Consider the following 21387-nt stretch of genomic DNA (forward strand, 5'->3'; position numbering starts at 1 on the left):
CCCTTTTACCTTCCCTTTGTTTCTTCAGATGTACTGTGTTGTTTTCTGGCCTTTCCTTGTTTAACAGCTTGCCAATATCATTGCGCTATATAGTTCGTTCTAGTTGTGCCTCCAACTAAAATATTTAGTTAAAAAAGATTTAATATAATCCACCATAGCGAGCTTGAATCTACTTGAATCATTTATGTCTAAATTCTTGAAAATAATTTTGAAATGAAAGCAGGAGGATAAATTCAGACGTGCTTTGTATATTTTATTATATAAGATATTTTATCTAAAGTATTATAAAACTTTCTAACTAATTAACCAAGCTACTTTAACTAATTAATAACCTTTGCTGAGAGTAATTCTAATATTTTACAAGAAATAACCAATTTTGATTAACTTCATTAATTTACATAAAGTTATTTAGATGCTTATAATAAGAATCGGAGGATCAACTAATGTTGGGTTTAACAGAAAAGGTTAATTACTCACAACAATTGAACCAAAATTTAGATTTCTATTACAAGAGGTGTCTATATTTAGTGTCTTAAACCGGAACCAATTGGAAGATATATATTGATACCTTAGCTTAATTTAAAATAAAAAAAAAAAGAAGGAACAGGAGGGATAGTAAACCTGAAAAATTATTAAACTTCAGCATTCAGTTAATGAGTTTTATGAAATATGCTGCAAGTATCTTATTATACTCCTCCGGTCTTTAATATAAGACCTAATTATTGAGTTGATTTTGGTTCTAAATATAAAACATATTTATCATATTTATCATTTTTTTCTAAATTACCCCTATGGATACTCTTTGAACTATAATCAAGTAAAAGAGGAAGAAAATATATTAAGAAAAATGATTATGGTGTTTTAAGAAAAATATATCACATTTCTTATAATTAACTAACTTACCTAACTTCTTTAATTTAATCAAATTAATTAAATAGGTCTTATATTAAAGATCGGAGGAGTAGGAATAGAGAAGTATATATACTAATATATTCATTATAATCATAGAAAATATTGGGAGGCAACTTTTGATACCTTGTGTATAAATTATTTGCGACAAAAAATAAAAGAGAAAATATTGCCACATTTAATTTATTGGGTTTGGGTCTTTGGGATGAGAAGCCGTCTTTTGGATTTGAGAAAAACGGGCCTCATATCCAAACATTCCTTCTTGGAGCAAACATGATCGCCACCCATTTTATCCCCAAAAACCCAAAAAGGAAAAGGGCCGCGGCGCACGCGCGTGGAGCATTTTCGTCCACTCGTCATACAATAGTTCTGTAAGAAATCGTTTGCATTGCAAAGTCGTCAGTCAGATGCCCATGATCGCACACTGCATGCAGCCGTCAAAATCAAGAACTTAAACTTGTGCGTCTCCCCATCTTGGCTTTTGGGTCACATAACATTCAATCAGCGGCATCTTCGGTTTCTTTCACTGTAAGTAAAATGGCGTCTCTCTTGTCGAAAGCAAACTTAGCAAGGGGAAGAGATGAAGTGTATGTTGCGGCAATGCCTTTGAGAGCCACCAAAGGACCAGCCCAGTTGGTTATGTCCTCAGCTTACTCTCTCAATTTCTGGGATTTCCAGCACTTCATGGTCATCCTCAAAACCTCCTCCCCAATTTCTCCTCCTCAGGTTCCCTCTCTTTCCCCCCCTCTCTCTTTCACATTTACCTTATCCATTTCCGGATTTGTTGAAAGGCTTCATGTTTATAGTTAGGTCTTTTCTTCTTAAACTTTCTGGGGATTGTTCGATTCTTGAAACTGTTAACATGGTTGATGCTAAGGAAAGGGATAAATATAGATGATGAAGGGACATCTATTCGTGTTTGCCATCTTTAATGCTGCCCAGGTTTGAGCATGCTAACATGAATTATGCATAGAATTAGGATGTGTGAAATTCAGCAACATTTTTTCACAGAGGATTAGCTTCAAAGCGTGAAGTAAGAATATTTAGATTGCGTGGAACAACCTAGTGATTTACCTTTATTTAATGAAAATGTGATATTTTCTAGATTCAATAGTGCTTTTGTAGCCCGCTTTTATGTTTCCTCTTCTGCTGTTTTGAAGCTTGTGGAATCTGATGGCCTAGTGTATACATCTTGAGATAGATGATTGTGATGTAGGAATCAAACCACAAGAGCACACAATGGATTTGATAGACAGAAATGTTGGATTTCTTCTCTTTTTCTTGTCCCCCCCCCCCCCCAAAAAACCTTAGGGGCGACATTTCACTGTACTATGGGATTTGAGTTTTCTGAAGTTGAAATTTTCTATTTTCTTTTCAGTGATTAAAGGTTTTGTTGGGAAGGAAAGATGGGATTTTCTGCAACTTACTGGATGTTAATGGAAACTAGATTTTTGATCATAATGAACATGTTGTTTTAGGTCCTGGTTTTTGATTTTCAACCTAATGACCCTGAAGATATATATGTGGCACTTGCAGTTCTATCGGGTAAAACAGTACCAGGTCAGCACTAATCATCTTATATTTCAAGAAAGTTTGACTTCTGAATCGTATTGAGTGAAGCAATTACATTAGTTATATAGTTGCAGGGCAAAACCCTTCTGGCATGCATACTGAACAGAAAGTTGAATTAAAACCTCCTCAAAAGTTAACACTTATCTTACTATTGTCAGTAGTAATCATTCAATGGAGCACTTTGAGAATCCATGACTGCTTGTTTTTTCAGGAACTGTTCTCGTAAGGAAGATGAAAACGATGCCAAGAAGAAAATGTTGGCTGGTTGGATATTCAAAAGCAGATGGTGTGGGCATTGCTAATGAATTCAACAAGAATTGGGATACAAATTTGAGAGTTGGTCTGCATGACTGTCGTGATTATACCAACGGTAATAATATTCTGTGCGTGAGTGATTTGTGATGACCAAGATAGTAACATTCGTTCATTTCCTTAAATTAGACCTTTAAGGATCCTTTTGCTCTTTGAATGTTGTTCAAACCATATCATACTGAAGCATTCTGCCCAATTTAAAGGCCTGGTCAAGCAACTCACTGGCGAAAAGGACGTTCTGAGACGCTTGAGAAGCACTGGCAGTTAGAGGCAATTTTACTGGAAACAGAGAAAAGTGCTTGATCATAAGTAAATTTCTCTTTTCATTTTCGTCTATGTTCAGATTTTGACCTACTTCTTGCATTTGCATCAGTTGGATGGGAACTGCTTATCTCTTTCTGCATTATTCTCTTCCTGTATAATAAACTATTTGGAAGTAAACGGCCATCTGAGAAGGAAGACAATAGAAGGATCTGGAGGGTTCTTGGTAGCCTGTGAAGAATATGCAGAGGACTAAAACCACAGTTTCTGCATTATTTTTTGTGTGTGAAATATAAACCATGTAAATATAGCTGTGTCTGTACGTACAATATCAAAGAATTAGAAAAAGGCAATATGTGTGTGTGTGTATTCATATATACTGAAAAAGATGTTTCATTTTGCGGTAATCAGTAATTCTAGGCACCCTTACTCTTTTCGTTAAAATTTATGGATAATCTAATTGGTGATTGTTAAACTTCTATTGTGACATAGGAAGCCTTGGTACTGATTGGCAGAAACGTAAACTTGATTATGGTGTTGTAATTATTCTTTCTACGGTAGAAAGTTTAGGTTATAAGAATCAGATTTCCATTTCTCAATTTGTGCCGGCCATCCTTTGTTGGCGCTAATATCTAAATTCTCATACAAATTTGGTGGATCTTCCAATTTCTCTCTAATGCTCTGCAGAACAAGGTGAATAAAGCAGTGAAACACAAAAGAACCCAGCGAGGCAGAACACCAAAAGAGAAGAAAGAGTTGGTCGAAAGCTCAGAACTGAAGGTGCCATGAACTTTGGCCTCATGCCCTTTTTATTAGCTGCAGAATTAATATATTCATGAACACAATTAAATGAGCAGCCTTAAATAGTCATTAACTCATTTGATGATTATTTAAAATGAATAAAACCTTCATTACGAATGTTGAAAGGACACAATTGTAGTTAAAATAACATATTAATTGGATATTTCCTATAAAAAATGGGCAGTACCATATTTGACTCGTCCACAAGAGATGAGAAGAAGTTGTCGGATTTATTTCTAGTGGCATGTTGTGCATGCGAGCACATTCCTCCTCTTACCCCATGTAGTAATCAAAGATCACTTATTATTTGAAGTCCCGTTATCACAAGCAATGTGGGATTCTTCTTCTGACACATTTACACGTTATTTACAACATCCTTGAGCATCTTCATGCTAATCTTCTTTGTAATGTTAAAGCTGTTACTGTGCGTTGCCTTGTATAAAGGTTGTGTTGGGAGCTTCCGCCATTGTGAGTCTTAGGTTGGTCAACATTTTTAAGCTTTGTAATATTATTAAAAACTTACTACCTCTACTTTTTAATATAAGAGTTAGTTTGACATTCAATTTAATCATAAATATTAGCTAAGGCCCTTATCCACTTTGTCTCTTATATTTACCTATTTTTTTTCAAAATAATCATTATAATGGTTGTGCATGTCAAATGTTTCATTAAATAGAAATTATAACTAATACACATAATTAGCTAAAGTATTCTAGGAAAGATGACACTTATTTATTACAAATAACTAATTTAACAAACTTCTTTAATTTATTAAATTAATCTATTAACTCTTGTATTAAAAATTTGATGTAGCATAACAGAGAAAATTACACGGGATGGAATGCGAAAAAAAAAAATTGCATTGTCACGTCAAAATGCCAGCCCATCCTTCCATCATAACCACGCAAGTTTCAACACGTAATGACAGACTTAATATACATACCTACGTATTAGTGTCAATGAATAATATATATAGTCTGGAATGTATATCTGTACGCATGCAGGAGATATTTTCCCCCATTTTCGTTACATTACGCACAGGAGAGTTTCTAGGAATAACGCGTGGAATTGTTTAGGCTGCTACGTAAATGCATTTGGGAAAAAGAAGAGGAAAAGGAAAAAAGATGCATCGCTATGACGTACGCCTACCGGTTAAAGTTGTAAATCTACGAAGGCTTGATACGATATTTAGTTTTGAAATTGGAAAAACCATATTGGAGGTAGTTATACTTTTTTTCAATTTTCAATTTGATACTTATGTGTTTTTTGTTCTTAACTAAATCTTTATTTTTCCTCTATTAACATCATTAATCCTTATGTAGAGACTAAAAATATCAATAGAACATAGTTATAAGAGCTAATGTTACTAAAAAGATAAAATTAAATGTTTATTTAAAGGGAAAAAAACATAGGTATCAAATTAAAAATTGAGAGAAAGTATAGGTACCTTCAATATGATTTTTTTTTTGAAATTTGATCGATCGATTGATGATTTGACTTGATTTTGACTATGGACTCCAAAATTTAAAATTAGTATTTTCAGTACTTCAAATTCACTCTGCCAATGAACATTAGTCCCTGCTAAATATGATTTTAAATTTTAAGAATTAAAAACACTAAATTTAAATCTTATTAATTAAAACTAAAATTAAATTAAATTTTAAAGACTAAAAATTATATTAATTCATTAACAAAATTTTCACACATTTTAGCAAAGTCATTGTTTCTCTTTCCGTTTTAAAAGAAGTCATATGTTTGAATAATCTAGTAACTAACGTATTTGCAGTGAGAATGCGCCGCCAACGTTTACTTTAACATGCTCTTCTTCCTCCTGGCTAGGTTTAGGAATCTTGTAGGAGCCCAGCTTAGAACAGGGGGCATATAAACCTCCGATAATCATAAGAATTAAGATCAAAAGTTGTAATCAAATTAACTATGAGTGATTTTTGGCCAAAAAAAAATTAACTATGAGTGATAGATATTCAAAGTTTATTCATCTTATATATCCCACTACATCCATAACTGCAGCAATAGAGCTCAAAATAAGCAGATATTTAACTACTACTATATGATAACACACTAGAAACAGGATCAACTGAGTACTGTGCGATGTATTAGTGGTTTTATCTCTGTACTGTGCAGAATCCATCAAATATTATTGGTTTAAAGTGCGCCTAGTATCCCGAACTATTTTTCTAGATGTGCCCAGTGTTCTAAAATAATTTTCGGTGCATCCATATCTCAGGTTAACAGAAAAGTTAAGTTTGACCATTACCCTGCTGATTCAGTCGAAGGTTGATTGAAGAATCCTACGTGGTGGACATGCAGGCGTCTGATATGTATTATTTTGACAAGTTAAGGTGAACCCAGCATCCAGAACTATTTTTCCAGGTACGCCCAGTGTCCTAAAGTAATTTTTGATACGTCCAGTGTCCCAAACTAATTAAAACGGTGCATCCACATCCCAAGTTAATAGAAAAGTCTCGTTTGACCGTTACCTTGTTGACTCAACTGAAGGTTGACTGAAAAATCCTACATGGTGGACATGCAGGTGTATGATATGCATTATTTTGATTGAAAATTTAATTGATTTCCTCCTGTTCTAACATTTATCTTTTGCCAGTTTTAAACTTGAAAAGAAAAAAAGAAAGACTACCGATGCACCCTCTTAAATCTTGATACATGTACCACCCAGTCAATCACATCCTCGTCTTTAACATTTTATCCCATTTCTTCCACCACTCCGATTTGAAGCTGCAACCGCCGTCACAGCACACTTCCGTCTCCATCTCTGTCAACTCCTTATCCGACTCACATTTGCTTTCCTCCTTGTAGAACACAGTAAACTTCCCATTGGTCACTTCATCAACATCGATGTCCCCTCCCGAGAAAGCACTCGTCGCCACCAGGCTCGTCTCAGGAGCTTTGGTCAAAATAATACACATCAGATGCCTGCATATCCGCCATGTAGGATTTTTCGGTCAGCCTTCAACTGAGTCAGCAAGGTAATAGTTAAACGAGACTTTTCTGTTAGCTTAGGATATGGATGCACCGTCTTAATTAGTTTGAGACACTAGATACACGAAAAATTCCTTTAGAACATTGGCCATACTTGGAAAAATAGTTTAGGGTACTAAACGCACCTTAACCCAATATTATTTGTGCTTTATATTTCGTCATCGTGCAGATCTGGAAGCGAAGGCTTGGTGGGTCCATCAATCAAGCATTGCTGCTTTATTTGATTGATTTTTTAATGATCATCTTTAGTCAACGACCAGTCAAAGATTTGCAGGTTTTGCTTCATCCTTTCTTTGTTGTAGCTCTTCGGCACAAACGTCACGCCTTGCTCGTAGAGCCATCTCAGGAAAACCTGAGCGCTTGACTTGCCCCGCGCTTTTGCTATCTCCTTCATAAGGGTGGAAACAGGCCAGGCCTTGCTCTTAACAGGCCAGGCCTATTTTGAAGCCTATTGGCCTGAGCCTGGCCTGTGGCCTGTTACAGGCTTATTTTTCAGCCTGACCCTGGCCTGAAGCCTGTTAAAAGGCCTGTATTTTTAAAAAATTCAAATTATAATTATTATTTTTTTAAAAAAAGCTAAGATTAAAAAAAACGTACATAATAATTAAATTTTTAGTCTTGTCTTTTATTTAAATTTTAGTATCATAAGTACTATTTTAAATCTTAATTATAATTTATAAGAATGTTATTGAAAACTAATTGTAATTATATGTTAAAATTTAGAATAAGACTACGTTTAAGTACACACAAAAAATTAAAATTAAGACAAATAAATAAAGAGGAAAAAAAATAATTTTATAATGAATAAAGAGGATATCATACTTAAATTAACATAATACTAAGTTAGTTAATTTATCATTCTTGAAACAAAATTTTTCTTTCCTATTTTTTTTTATATTTTTAAGATTTAAAAATCACATTATTTATTAATATTATTATTTTAAATTATATTTTTATCTTCACTTGTCATCTAAACTTCAAAATCTAAGAAAAGATTAAGCTATTAACTATATATTAAAATTAAAAAATAAATTAAAAGAGCACATTAACAATAATAGCGTTAATTAATTTTTATATATATTATAATTATAAATTCTTAACAGGCCCAGGCTGGCCTAACAGGCTTAATAGGCTTTTTAAAAAGCCTAAGCCTGGCCTGTTTAACTAAACAGGCCTTCAAACAGGCCTGAGCCTGTCTTTTTTGGGAAACAGGCCAGGCCAGGCCAGGCCAAATACAGGCCAGGCCATAGGCCCCTGATAGGCCGTCTGGCTTGTTTCCACCCCTACTCCTTCATCACATCACTCTCCATGGCCTCGTTCGATCCCCTACCCACTCCCTGCCTCAGCGGTGAGAACGCTGTGACCACTATCCCTTTTGATTTGCAGTAGCCCACCAGCTTTTTCTGCTGCCATTCCAGGTTCATCTCCACCTGATTCACCGCTGGTAGGATGGTGGCGAATGAGAGTAGCTCGTCGAGCTTCTTAATGGAGAAGTTGCTGACTCCGATGGCTCTGGTGAGTCCCAGTCTCTAGCAATCTTCCATGGCCGCCCACACTCCCTTCAGATCAAAATGAGCCACATCTTCTGCCTTTATGGGGAATGCCAACTTACCAAGCTTAGCAGAGATAGGAAAGTGAACCAGATATAGATCCAGGTACTCCAGCTGAAGATTCTTGCCACACAACATATAGACATATAAACTAAATCCTCCATTATTAATGACCCTGAAACACATATAGATAATCTAATTGGTGATTGGTAAACTTCTATTGTGATGCAGGAAGCCTTGGTATTGATTGGCAGAAACCTAAACTTGATTATGGTGTTGTAATTATTCTTTCTAAGGTAGAAAGTTTAGGTTATAAGAATCAGATTTCCATTTCTCAACTTGTGCCAGCCATCCTTTGTTGGCGATAATATCTAAATTTTCATACAAATTTGGTGGATCTTCCAATTTCTCTCTAATGCTCTGTAGAACAAGGTGAATAAAGTAGTGAAACACAAAAGAACTCAGCGAGACAAAACATCAAAAGAGGAAAAAGAGTTGGTCAAAATCTTAGAATTCAAGGTGCCATGAACTTTGGTCTCATGCCCGTTTTATGAGCTGCAGAATTAATTCATCAATTAATAGTCATGAACACAATTAAATGAACATTATTAAATAGTAGAGAACAAAAAACTAGATTGAACCAGCCAGTTCAACTGGTGAACCGATTAGTGGTCCAGTTCGGTTTTGATATTAAATTGGGAGGGAGTTGAACCCGTAACAAACCGGTCAAGCTGATGTGAACTGGTGAAAACCGGTAATAAACCGGTTTGGATGATTAAGTTGTTATTGGTCCCATTTTTTCTCATTCAGCTCATAATATCTCAATCCCTATAGATTTAAATGAATTTTAATGATAATTTTGGTATCAATAATTATTAATTTTAGTTAATGATGAACTATAAAGATCAAAATTCTTAATGTTGTTATACTTTGTTATTGTTACAATCAAACTATTGTCATATTTTCTTTTATTTTGTTATTAGTGATAATTAATGTTGTTATATTTTGTTATTTTCAATTAAATTATATTATTTTAATATGACCGGTTGGACCATGAGTTGATCTTGGTCTAACCAACTGACCCTTGAATTATTACTTCAACCGATTTAGTATCCAATCCAGTTTTTTGTTCTTTGTTAAATAGTCATTAACTCATTCCATAATTATTTAAAATGAATAAAACCTTCATTACTAACATTGAAAAGACATAATTGTAGTTAAAAAAACATATTAATTAGATGGATATTTCCTATAAAAAATGGCCAGGACTGTATTTGACTTGCACATAGGAGGTGGGAAGAAATTGCCGAATTTATTTCTGCTGGCGTGTTGTGCGTGCAAGCACATTCCTCCTCTTATCCCATATTGTAATCAAAAATCACTTATTACTTAAGAGTCCATTATCCCAAGCAATGTGGGATTTGAGCATCTTCATGCAGTCTTCTTTGTAATGTTCCCAACTTTTTCGAATATTACTGAGAGGAAAAGCTGTTACCGCGTGTTGCCTTATATAAAGGTTTTGCGTTAAGAGCTTCCTCCATTGTGAGTCTTAGGGTGGTCAACATTTTTAATCTTTGTAAATATTATTAAAAACTTAATTACTACCTTCAGTGCTTAATATAAAAGTTAGTTTGATATTCAATTTGGTCATAAATTAGCTAAGGCCTTAATCCACTTTATCTCTTATATTTATATATATTTTTTCAAAATAATCATTATAATGATTGCACAGGTTAAATGTTTCATCAAATGAAAGTTATAACTAATATACATAATTAGTTAAAGTATTCTAAAAAAGATGACATTTATTTATTACAAATAATTAACTTAACAAACTTTTTAAATTTAATTAGCTAAAGTATTCTAGAAAAAAATGACATTTATTTATTACAAATAATTAACTTAATAAATTTTTTAAATTTATTTAAATTAATCGACTAGTTTTTATATGAAAAATTTGATGTAGCATAGTATAGAAAATTACACGGAATGGAATGCCAAAAAAATTGCATGTCACGTCAAAATACCAGCCCATTCTTCCATCATAACTATGCAAGTTTCAACACGTAATGACAGAATTAATATACATATCTACGTATTAGTGTCAATGAATAATATATAGATATTTTCTAGAGTGCATAGCTGTGCGCATGCGGGAGACATTTTCCCCCATTTTTTCGCTACATCACGCACAGGATGGTTTGATATGCATATGCAAGTAAGTCTACGAATAACGCGTGGAATTGTTTAGGCTGCTACGTAAATTCACTTGGGAAAGAGAAGAGGGGAGGAAAAAAAAGGGAAAATGACATTAAGGTCCCACAAAACCAAATATACAGTAAAAAAGTCCCCTAAAATGTCATAATTGTTTTGAAGTTCCAAGGGGACTTAAATACAATTTTCAGAATCTTGAAATGACTCTCTTACCCTAGCTATCAGAAACAAAGGCAGTGAGTTAGGGAAGAGTTTCGCATGCAGTATGATTGAGAAAGAAGACATTGGGAAAGAAGGAAGGAGCCATTGATGATGAAGTATCTTCTTCATTACCATTAGTGAACTCTTTCATGTGAATCTCCACAAATCTTCAGGTTTGGAATTTTTTTTCCTCTCCTCTCCTACCTTTCTTGATAGATTGTGTATTTGTTTGGGAATGGAAAATTAGAAAATTGTTTTTGCCTTTGGTACTGCAAAGCCTTTGTTTTTGGTGTAGGATTCACGAGTTAATCAATAGAAAAGCTGTGTTTTTGGTTGGTATTTGTTGGTGATTTAAGTTGGGTGTGTAGGATGATCATGAGTGCTTTGTTTTTGGATTGCTTGTGAGTGGTTTTGCTCTGTTCTGACGCTGGTTTAGTGGCAAAGGAAGAAAAAGATGTAGATTAGTGTGGGTAGAAACCCTTAGCATGAAATGAGATATTGTGTTGTCAATCAGGCCGCGATAGTTGTCAATGTAGCTCCTTAACTTGTCAATGACAGTTGCGTGATTCTTGATGTAGGTTTAAATTACTGATGATGAGTACGTCTGGAAAGCATCTATTTTGCCTTGTTCACATAGGGGCAAAGTTTATAAATGATAGAGAAGATGACATGAGATATGTAAGAAGTAGTGTAAGAACAACAAATATAAAGGAGGGCACAAGTTATGAAGAATTGAAGGAAATTATATCATCAATTACTGGAAAAGAAAGTAACTCATTTCTTTTGAAATTCTCAGTTGTGTTTGATTAAAAAACATTTGTGGAGTTGGTAGATGATGATGGGGTAAAACATTTGATAAAGTTCAATGAAAAAAGTAGTCATGTGTACATAGAAGAGAATAGAAATAAGGACCACATAGAAGCAACAAGGGATAATGCAATGGAGGAGCAAGATGTGTAAGTTTAGTTTAACAAAACTGTTATTATCATTTCTTGGTATATTAGTTGTTACTATCTTGCTACCAACTTATCAATACATACATCCTGACTTGTTATTTCCTGCAAGATTGATCAATCATTTGGAGGTATTAATGGATTGTCTATGTCTCCACCTACCTTATTTGATGAGATTGGAGAGTCATCATCAATTTCTTGTGTTGTTGATCAAATGATCCCGACACCTACACCACAAATGAATTCCACAAAATAGAAGGATTTGATTATTGGAGAAGGATAAAAATTTTCCAAATGCCACTACCCTCCGAAAAACATTATACGGATGTGAAGAGAATATTTTGTAAATGGGTGTGAAGGAAATTTTTTGTAAATGGATACATACCAATAGTTAGTTTCGTAATTATATGCAACCCCTATGTTTTTTTTATGGGTTGTGAAATAGGTGTAGTTTCATGTATATAAAGGTGCAAATGAAAGTTGGCTATGAATTGACATGTTAGATTCTACTGTCATTTCAATTGTCATTACCTGCACCCTGTATTGTCATTAGACCTGTTATGACTTGTCATTGTGACTTGTCAATTAATTTGCTGATGTAAGTTGTCAACAATATGAATTCAAGTTACATAACTTGTTTTAGTATCATATGATATTTTCAATCACTTTGTCATATTATATTTTGGTTATATCATCATATATAATCATTATTAGTGAAGTGTCAATGGTGGTACTGTGACTTGTCAATGGTGGCACTATGACTTGTCAATGGTCACACTGTGACTTGTTAATGGTGGCACCATGACTTGTTAATAGTGGCACTATGACTTTTCAATGGTAACACACTGACTTGTCAATAATAGCACTGTGACTTGTTATTCGCCAAATAACTTCTTAAAAGGGTTGGGCGTCGTGGTGGATATGATCAAGCGCCACAGCGCCTTGCACAAAATGGAAGCTCCTTGGGATAGATGGGGGAGCCGCGGCGGATATGGTCAGACGTCGCAGCAGATTATCAGTTGTCAATGGTGGCACACTGACTTGTCAATAGTAGCACACTGACTTGTCAATAATGGCATTATAACTTGCCACTATTGGCACTGTGACTTGCTAATGGAGTATTGTGACTTTTTAATGAAGGCACTATCCCTTATCAATTGAACATAAATTTGAGTAACACCTTCTTCTTAATAATTATATTTTAATGCAAATATTACTTAACATTATAAATAAATGACACCTTCAGTTATAAAAATTTTGAATACCAATTGTTAATATCCACACATTCATTTGTTATGAAATTGTTATATCACTTGTCATTAACTCCTGTTATATTACTTGTTATTTCGGATAACTCATGTTGTTAATTTCTATGCTAGGTGCTGTTGAGCTATACACAACTGAGAATTTCAAAAGAAATGAGTTACTTTCTTTTCCAGCAATTGATGATATAGTTTCCTTCAATTCTTCATAACTTGTGCCCTCCTTTGTATTTGTTGTTTTTACACTATCTCCCACATATCTTATATCTTTTTTATCATTTATAAACTTTTCCCCTATGTGAACAAAGCAAAATAGATACTTTCTAGGCGTACTCGCTATTAGTAATTTAAACCTGCATCAAGAACCACGCAACTATGATTGACAAGTCAAGGAGCTATGTTGACAACTGTCGTGGCATACATTGACAACTGCCACGGCCTGATTGGCAACATAATATCTCATTTCGTGTTAAGGGTTTCTACTAGGGGTGAGCATTCGGTTTTTTGGTTCGGTTATCGGTAATAACCGAATAACCGAATAGAGTAAATTTTAAACACCGAACCGAAACCGAATAACCAAACTAACCGAAACCGAATTAATTGAAAATTTCAGTTCGGTTAACCGATTAACTGAAATATATAAATATGAAAAATAATTTTAAATTAAAAATAATAAAACACAATTATAACCATTAATTAATAAATATTTCATCATTCAATGTGATTTATTATAATCATATTTATTATAATCATATTTATTGAATATAAATATATTTAAAAAGTTCACATATACCCACATATATATTTATTATAATAATATTTATTAAATATAAATATATAATATATTTATTTTGTTTATTCGGTTATGACCGAATTTTTTTCTACTAACCGAACCGAACACCGAAACCGAATTGTTTAAAAAATAAAAACCGAATATATAACTGAAAACCGAAATAACCGAATCGAAAAACCGAAATTAAATTCGGTTCGATTCGGTTTTCGGTTACGGTTCGGTTTTGCTCACCCCTAGTTTCTACCCACACTAACCTTCATCTTTTTCTTCCTTTGCCACTAAATTAACATTAGAACAGAGCAAAACCATCCACAAGCAACGCAAAAACAAAGCACCCATGATCATCCTACACACCCAACTTAAATCACCAACACACACCAACCAAAAACACAGATTTTTCATTGATTAACTTGCGAATCCTACACTATAAACAAAAGCTTTGTAGTACCAAAGACAAAAATGATTTTCTGATTTCCCATTTCCAAACAAATGTACAATATGTCAAGAAAGGTAGGAGAGGAGAGGAAAGAAAGTTCCAGACCTGAAGATTTGTGGAGATTCACATGAAAGAGTTCACTAATGATAATGAAGAAGATACTTCATCATCAATGGCTCCTTCCTTCTTTCCCAACGTCTTCTCTCTCAACCATACTGCGCGGGAAACTCCTCACCCAGCTCACTGTCTTTGTTTCTGATAGCTAGGGCTAGAGAGTCATTTCAAGATTTTGAAAATTGCATTTAAGTCCCTTTGGGACTTCAAAACAATTATGACATTTCAGGAGACCTTATTGCTGTATTTTTTGTTCTGTGGGACCTTAATGTCATTTTCAAAAAAAAAAAAGGGTGCATCTCTATTACGTACGCCTACCAGTTAAAGGCGTAAATCTACCGAGGCTTGATACAATATTTAGTTTTGAAATTTGATGGATTCATTGATGATTTGATTTTGACTTTGGACTCCAAAATTTAAAATTAGTATTTTTAGTACTTCAAATTCACTCTGCCAATAAACATTAGTCCTGGCTGTCAAAAAAAATAAACATTAGTCCCTGCTAAATATGATTTTAAATTTTAAGAATTAAAAACACTAAATTTAAATTTTATTAATTAAAACTAAAATTAAATTAAATTTTGAGGACTAAAAATTATATTAATTCGTTAACAAAATTTTTCACACACTTGAGCAAAGTCGTTATTTCTTTTTCCGTTTTAAAAGAAGTCATATGTTTGAATAATTTAGGAACAACGTATTTGCAGTAAGAATGCGCCGCGAACGTTTACTTTAACATGCTCCTCTTCCTCCTGGCTAGGTTTAGGAATCCTGTAGGAGCCCAGCTTAGATTAGGGGGCATATAAACCTCCGAGAATCATAAGAATTAGGATCAAAAGTTGTTATCAAATTAACTGAGTGATAGATATTCACAGTTTATTCATCTTGTATATCCCACTACATCCATAACTGCAGCAATAGAGCTCAAAATAAGCAAAGATTTAACTACTACTATATGATGACATACTAAAAACAGGATCAATTGAGTAGTGTGCGATGTATTTGTGATTTTGTCTTTGTGCTGTGCAGAATCCATCAAATATTATTTGTGCTTTATATTTCGTCATTGTACAGATCTGGAAGCGGAGGCTTCGTGGGTCCATCGATCAAACATTGCTGCTTTATTTCACTGATTTTTTAATGACCATCTTCAGTCAACGACCAGTTAAAGATTTCCAGGTTTTGCTTCATCCTTTCTTTGTTGTAGCTCTTCGGCACGAACGTCACGCCTTGCTCGTAGAGCCATCTCAGGCAAACCTGAGCTCCTGACTTGCCCCTTTCTGCTGCTATCTCCTTCACCACGTCACTCTCCATGGCCTCGTTGGGCCCCCTGGCCACTCCCTGCCTCAGCGGCGAGAAAGCTGTGATCACTATCCCTTTTGATTTGCAGTAGTCCACCAGCTTCTTCTGTTGCCATTCCAGGTTCATCTCCACCTGATTCACCGCCGGCGGGATAGTCGCGAATGAGAGCAGCTCCTCGAGCTTCTTGACGGAGAAGTTGCTGACTCCGATGGCTCTGGTGAGGCCCAGTCTCTGGCAATCTTCCATGGCCGCCCACACTCCCTCCAGATCAAAAGGAACCACATCTTCTGCCTCTATGGGAAACGCCAACTTGCCTGCCTCTATAGGAAAGTGAACCAGATACAGGTCCAGGTACTCCAGCTGAAGATTCCTGCGCCACCACATAATAAACTAAATCCTCCATTATTAATGACCCTGAAACATATATATACAGAAAAGAGGTGAGACCTGAGAGAGTTTTGGAGATCAGGAAGAACGAGATGAGGATGGTTTTGGCTGTGTTAGAGCTCATCCAAAGAGATTAAAGCCCAAGACTGAAGACAATGTGTTATAGGCCCAATTTATGTTTTCTAGCCCATCAGTCTGTATAACCATTCTAGATCTTTCTATTTAGGGCTACGTGTCCCTTTTCTTTGTATTACCAGAGTCTATATATTCTTCACTGTACATTTGCTCATACACAGAAAATACAATACATTTCTTGTAAGTATTTAGGTCTCTATACCTCTTTATGGTATCAGAGCCTTGAGCTCTTCTTCATGGCGGAAACGCCTATCACTGATTCAGTAATGGGATCAAATCCCAATCCCTCTTCCCCTTCTCATTTCATTTCAATCAAATTAAATAATGATAATTACTGTATTTGGAAAGCCCAGATGATCCCGTATCTTCATGGCCAAAACCTTTTCTCTCATCTTGAAGAATCTTCATCTCCTCCACCGTCTTGTCTATCTGATGGCAAACCAAATCCAGAATACACTAAATGGTTCCAGAGAGATCAATTCGTTCTGTCTGTCATTATCTCATCTCTATCTGAATCCTTAATCGGACAGGTGATCAAAAACAAGACTGCTCGTACTATGTGGGCTGCTCTTGGAAAAACATTCACCCAGAAATCTCAGGCTAGACTCTTACACTTGCATAATCAACTTACCAATTTGAAAAAGGGATCTGAAACAATTTCTGAGTATTATAAAAGGGCTATATTGATTTCTGAAGCTCTAAGCATTGCTGGTAAAATTATAGACGATGCTGATTTCATTACTTGCTTACTCAATGGTCTGGGATCTGATTACGAAGCTATTGTTGCTTCTCTTACTACTCGCACTGATTCGCTGTCTCCAGAGGAGGTGCTGAGTTTTCTATTAATTCATGAAGCTCGTTTAACCAATGTCCACTCATCCTCTTCACCTGAAATTTTGGCCAACGCTGTAGCAAAATCACCCTCTGAATCTTCACAACAGACATTTCGTGGATTCTATCATTATCGAGGAAGAATGAGGCCTGGACGTTTTGGAAACAGAGGACGGTTTGGAGGAAGAGGTAGACGAGGATACGGAGGACGAAATTTTTATGGTGGTAATTTTGAATCCCCTTGCTTCATCTGTGGACGCTCCGGTCATATAGCAGCAAATTGCTATTATAATCAGTCTCACCAAACGATGCCTCAAGCTCACTACTCCAATCAGACCCATCAATCTTCTCACTCTCTACCTCAGGCTCACTACTCTACTTTTTCATCTACCCCCGATAATGCCTGGTATTTTGACACAGGGGCCACTAATCATATGACCCAGGACTTATCCAATCTCAATCTTCATTCTGAGCCCTACAAGGGACGGGAGCAAGTTCACATCAGTGATGGTAATTCCATGCCTATTGCTAATCAAGGTACAGGTACTTATTCTACACCCACTAAAAACTTCCACTTATCTAATCTCTTGCACATACCCAATATTTCCAAAAATCTCTTCTCTGTAGCCCGATTTTGTCTTGACAATTCTGTTTATTTCAAATTTTACTCATCCCATTTTCTCATGAAGGATCTTCATTCCAAACAAGTTCTTCTACAAGGACCAACTGAAAATTTTCTCTACCCAGCTCCTACTCGGCCACCTGAAGCTAGCTTTAGAGTCAAAACATCTGTTGATCAGTGGCATGCCAGACTTGGTCATCCAGCTTATAGGATTGTGCGCAGGGTGCTCTCAGTATTCTCTCCCCAGCCTTCCGTCTCAGTCTGTGTCTTGTTCTTCCTGTAATAAAGCAAAGAGTCATGTTCTTCCCCACCCCTCTTCTCCACACCGATCCCCACACCCCCTTTTTCTTGTATTCAGTGATGTTTGGGGCCCTGCTCCTGTCTTATCTTTGAATGGATTTCGGTATTATGTTTTATTTGTTGATGACTTCACACGTTTTACTTGGCTATATCCTATCAAAGCAAAATCTGATGTGTCCTCTGTATTTTCTATTTTTCAAAAGCATGTTGAAAATCTTTTTAATACTAAAATTAAATTCTTACAGACCGACGGTGGAGGGGAATTTAGAGCTCTCCACTCTGTTCTTCAATCCTCAGGAATTATTCATCGCATAACTTGTCCTTATTCCCACGCTCAAAATGGCTCTGTTGAACGCAAACACAGGCACATAGTTGAATCTGGTCTTGCACTTTTAAATCACGCTTCCTTGCCTCTCAAATTTTGGGCTCATGCTTTCTCTTCTGCTTTATATCTGATTAATCGGTTACCCTCATCCTCCCTTAATTATCACTCTCCATATCAGCTCTTATTTAATCACAATCCTGATTACTCCTTTTTAAAGGTCTTCGGTTGTGCTTGCTGGCCCCATCTCCGCGCTTACAATCGCAATAAGCTGGAACCCAAGTCGAAACTTTGCATTTTCATCGGTTATGCCACTGCTCACCATGGATATTTATGTTTTGAACCCAAAACTGGTAAGGTCTTCATCTCACGTGATGTTATTTTCCAAGAGGCTGATTTTCCAGGAGTCCAATTCTTTTCCCCTACGGCCCAGTCCACATCTACACCTTCTGACTTTGCCTCCTTACCTATTCTTTCCTCTAACCCGAAGCCCAACCCAATCCACCAGCTCCCTCCTAATTCGGACCTAGCCCAACCCGCCTTCTCTACTTCACAACCCGACACCGCCCCTCCTTTACATGACGTCTCCCCTGCTCTGCCCTTACCCACTTCAGATCATTCATCACTCCCAACCACTTCTTCTTCTTCGGCCTCTCCTTCTTTGTCGACTTCCCCTTATCCTGCACCGGTTCTGACTTGTCAGCCTACCCGTATGGTCACCAGATCTCAGACTCAATCCCTCAAGCCGAAGGAGTACACTGATAGGACCATCCTCTGGCCTCCGCCCAGAGCTCTTGCTTCGATGACCAGCGCAACTCCCGATGCTCCCACCTCCATCGTCGAAGCTCTTCGCTATCTTGAGTGGCGTGCCGCCATGGCTGATGAACTTTAGGCTCTTATCTCGAATCGAGCATGGATTCTGGTTCCTCCCTCTCCCTCTCAAAACGTCGTCGGCTGTAAATGGGTACTGCAAAAAAAATTCAACTCTAATGGCTCCTTAGAGAGGTACAAAGCTCGTTTGGTTGCAAAGGGTTTTCATCAGGCTTCAGGTATTGATTATCATGACACTTTCTCTCCTGTGGTCAAGCCTGCTTCAATTCGTCTGCTTCTATCTCTTGCTGTTAATTTTGGCTGGTGTATTAGACAATTGATATTCAGAATGCCTTTTTACATGGGGATTTGTTTGAAGATGTCTATATGGCTCAACCTCCCGGTTTTCGAAATGCTCAATTCCCTGATTATGTTTGTAAGCTACAGCGTTCACTCTACGGGCTCAAATAGGCACCTTGTGCCTGGTTCTCTAAGCTAAGTGCTTGTCTGATGAAATTGGGTTTTATCCCCTCCAAGGCCGATACTTCACTTTTTATTAAGCGCACTTCTTCTTCTGTTTTCTACATCCTGGTCTATGTTGATGATATCTTGGTTATTGGCTCTGATTCAGATGCGGTTCACACTCTCATTCATACTCTGAACTCCTATTTTCCAGTAAAAGATTTGGGTCCCTTAAGTTATTTTCTGGGTGTTGAATGTCACTTTACTTCTGAAGGTTTATTTTTGTCACAACGTAAATACATTTATGATTTGTTGATTAAATCTGGTATGGATCACTGTAGCTCTGAGAATACCCCAATGTCGACCAAAGCCAAATTATCTGCTCACTCTGGTTCTTCTTTTTCCAATCCTGAACTTTTTCAAAGTATAGTTGGCAGTCTGCAATATTTGTCCTTCACCAGACCAGATATCTCTTATGATGTCAATAAAGTTTGTCAATTCCTCCACAATCCACTAGATACCCATTGGTCTGCTGTGAAAAGAATTTTGCGATACTTATCCAAAACTGTTGATTATGGACTTGTTATTCGCAAATCTTCCCCTAATTCTCTGGTTGCCTATACTGAGATTGAAGCGCCTGAACAATTAATGGCTTACTCAGATGCTGACTGGGGGGGAATATTGATGATAGACGATCAACTGGTGGTTATTGTGTCTTCTTTGGTCCTAATTTGCTCTCATGGAGCTCTAGAAAACAACCAACTGTGGCAAGATCTTCCACTGAAGCAGAGTATAAAGCCCTTGCACTTGCCACTTGTGACTTAATTTGGCTTCAGAGTCTATTGAAAGAACTTGGCGTAGTTCTCCCTAGTGCTCCTATTCTTTGCTGTGATAATATAGGTGCAACTTATTTGGCTGCCAATCCAGTTATGCATGCAAGAACCAAACATATTGAATTAGATTATCACTTTGTTCGTGAGAGGGTTGCTGCAAAGAATCTACAAATTTCAATTGTTTCTTCTAAAGATCAGGTTGCTGATATATTTACTAAACCTCTTGATGCTCCAAGATTTCAATTTCTTCGTGCAAGTCTCACAGTGACCCAGCTGCCGTTCGACTTGAGGGGGGCTGTTAGAGCTCATCCAAAGAGATTAAAGCCCAAGACTGAAGACAATGTGTTATAGGCCCAATTTATGTTTTCTAGCCCATCAGTCTGTATAACCATTCTAGATCTTTCTGTTTAGGGCTACGTGTCCCTTTTCTTTGTATTACTAGAGTCTATATATTCTTCACTGTACATTTGCTCATACACAGAAAATACAATACATTTCTTCTAAGTATTTAGGTCTCTATACCTCTTTACATCACAGCTTGGAGGTGACGAAGAGGTGTTGTCTGGAGGGGACGAGCCCAAGCTGAAGAGCTTCCTTAATGGCTTCGCCGAGGGCAGCCTCGGAGCCATAAACAGAGGCAGTGTCAAAGTGTCTGTAGCCTTGTCTTATGGCTTCCACCAAGGCCTCCTTATTGTCGGCATACTTGCCGGTCAAGTCTGGTGCACAACCCATCCCTATCACCGGCATCTTCACTTCCCCACCAGAGGAAGAAGAACCTAACACCACACAAGGAATCTCAGACACGGCCATGTTTAGCTGCTAAACCCTAAAGCTCGTGAAGATATATAGCAGAAATATATACCAAGGTAAGGGATAACTAGTACTAGTAAAGTTTATGCTGGAGGACAGAGAGAGAGTGAATGGGAAAGTTTATAAGTTAAAAAACATTTGTTGGTTGATTCAATTCCTTGTAGGATGTTCCTCATT

At 36.4% G+C, this 21387-nt stretch overlaps 1 protein-coding gene and 2 pseudogenes across 3 annotated transcripts; 1 reads left to right on the forward strand and 2 right to left on the reverse strand.

Moving 5' to 3' along the window:
• Positions 1-1297: 1297 nt before the first annotated feature.
• LOC114717166 (uncharacterized) lies at positions 1298-8978 on the forward strand. 3 transcript variants are annotated; one of them, XR_003737688.1, is made up of 6 exons: positions 1298-1635; positions 2388-2469; positions 2693-2851; positions 2997-3102; positions 3742-3834; positions 8943-8978. XR_003737688.1 is itself a non-coding variant. In XM_028902262.1 (5 exons), exons 1-4 carry the CDS (start codon positions 1447-1449, stop codon positions 3059-3061), a joined length of 495 nt encoding a protein of 164 aa, XP_028758095.1. In that variant the 5' UTR covers positions 1298-1446; the 3' UTR covers positions 3062-3102; positions 3742-4093. The 3 variants fall into 3 exon arrangements, 2 of the variants coding, with proteins under 2 accessions (XP_028758095.1, XP_028758094.1); XM_028902262.1 differs by lacking the exon at positions 8943-8978 and having other exon boundaries at positions 3742-4093; XM_028902261.1 differs by lacking the exons at positions 3742-3834; positions 8943-8978 and having other exon boundaries at positions 1299-1635; positions 2997-3529.
• Positions 8157-8609, reverse strand: LOC114717138 (NAD(P)H-dependent 6'-deoxychalcone synthase pseudogene; annotated as a pseudogene).
• Positions 8979-15405: 6427 nt separating the features above from the next.
• On the reverse strand, positions 15406-21387 carry LOC114717167 (NAD(P)H-dependent 6'-deoxychalcone synthase-like; annotated as a pseudogene).

Source organism: Neltuma alba, unplaced genomic scaffold (assembly GCF_004799145.2).
Source record: "Neltuma alba isolate B1F8T4 unplaced genomic scaffold, ASM479914v2 tig00011709_pilon, whole genome shotgun sequence".
In the NCBI taxonomy this organism is placed as follows: Eukaryota; Viridiplantae; Streptophyta; class Magnoliopsida; order Fabales; family Fabaceae; genus Neltuma; species Neltuma alba.

What these genes read in the sequence shown, in the direction of transcription:
- LOC114717166 (XM_028902262.1), top strand. Translation starts at nt 1,447, where the DNA reads ATGGCGTCTCTCTTGTCGAAAGCAAACTTAGCAAGGGGAAGAGATGAA. An exon ending in ATCGGGTAAAACAGTACCAG is followed by an intron (nt 2,470 to 2,692) that starts GTCAGCACTAAT and finishes TTGTTTTTTCAG; the next exon opens with GAACTGTTCTCGTAAGGAAG. An exon ending in CTGTCGTGATTATACCAACG is followed by an intron (nt 2,852 to 2,996) that starts GTAATAATATTC and finishes CCCAATTTAAAG; the next exon opens with GCCTGGTCAAGCAACTCACT.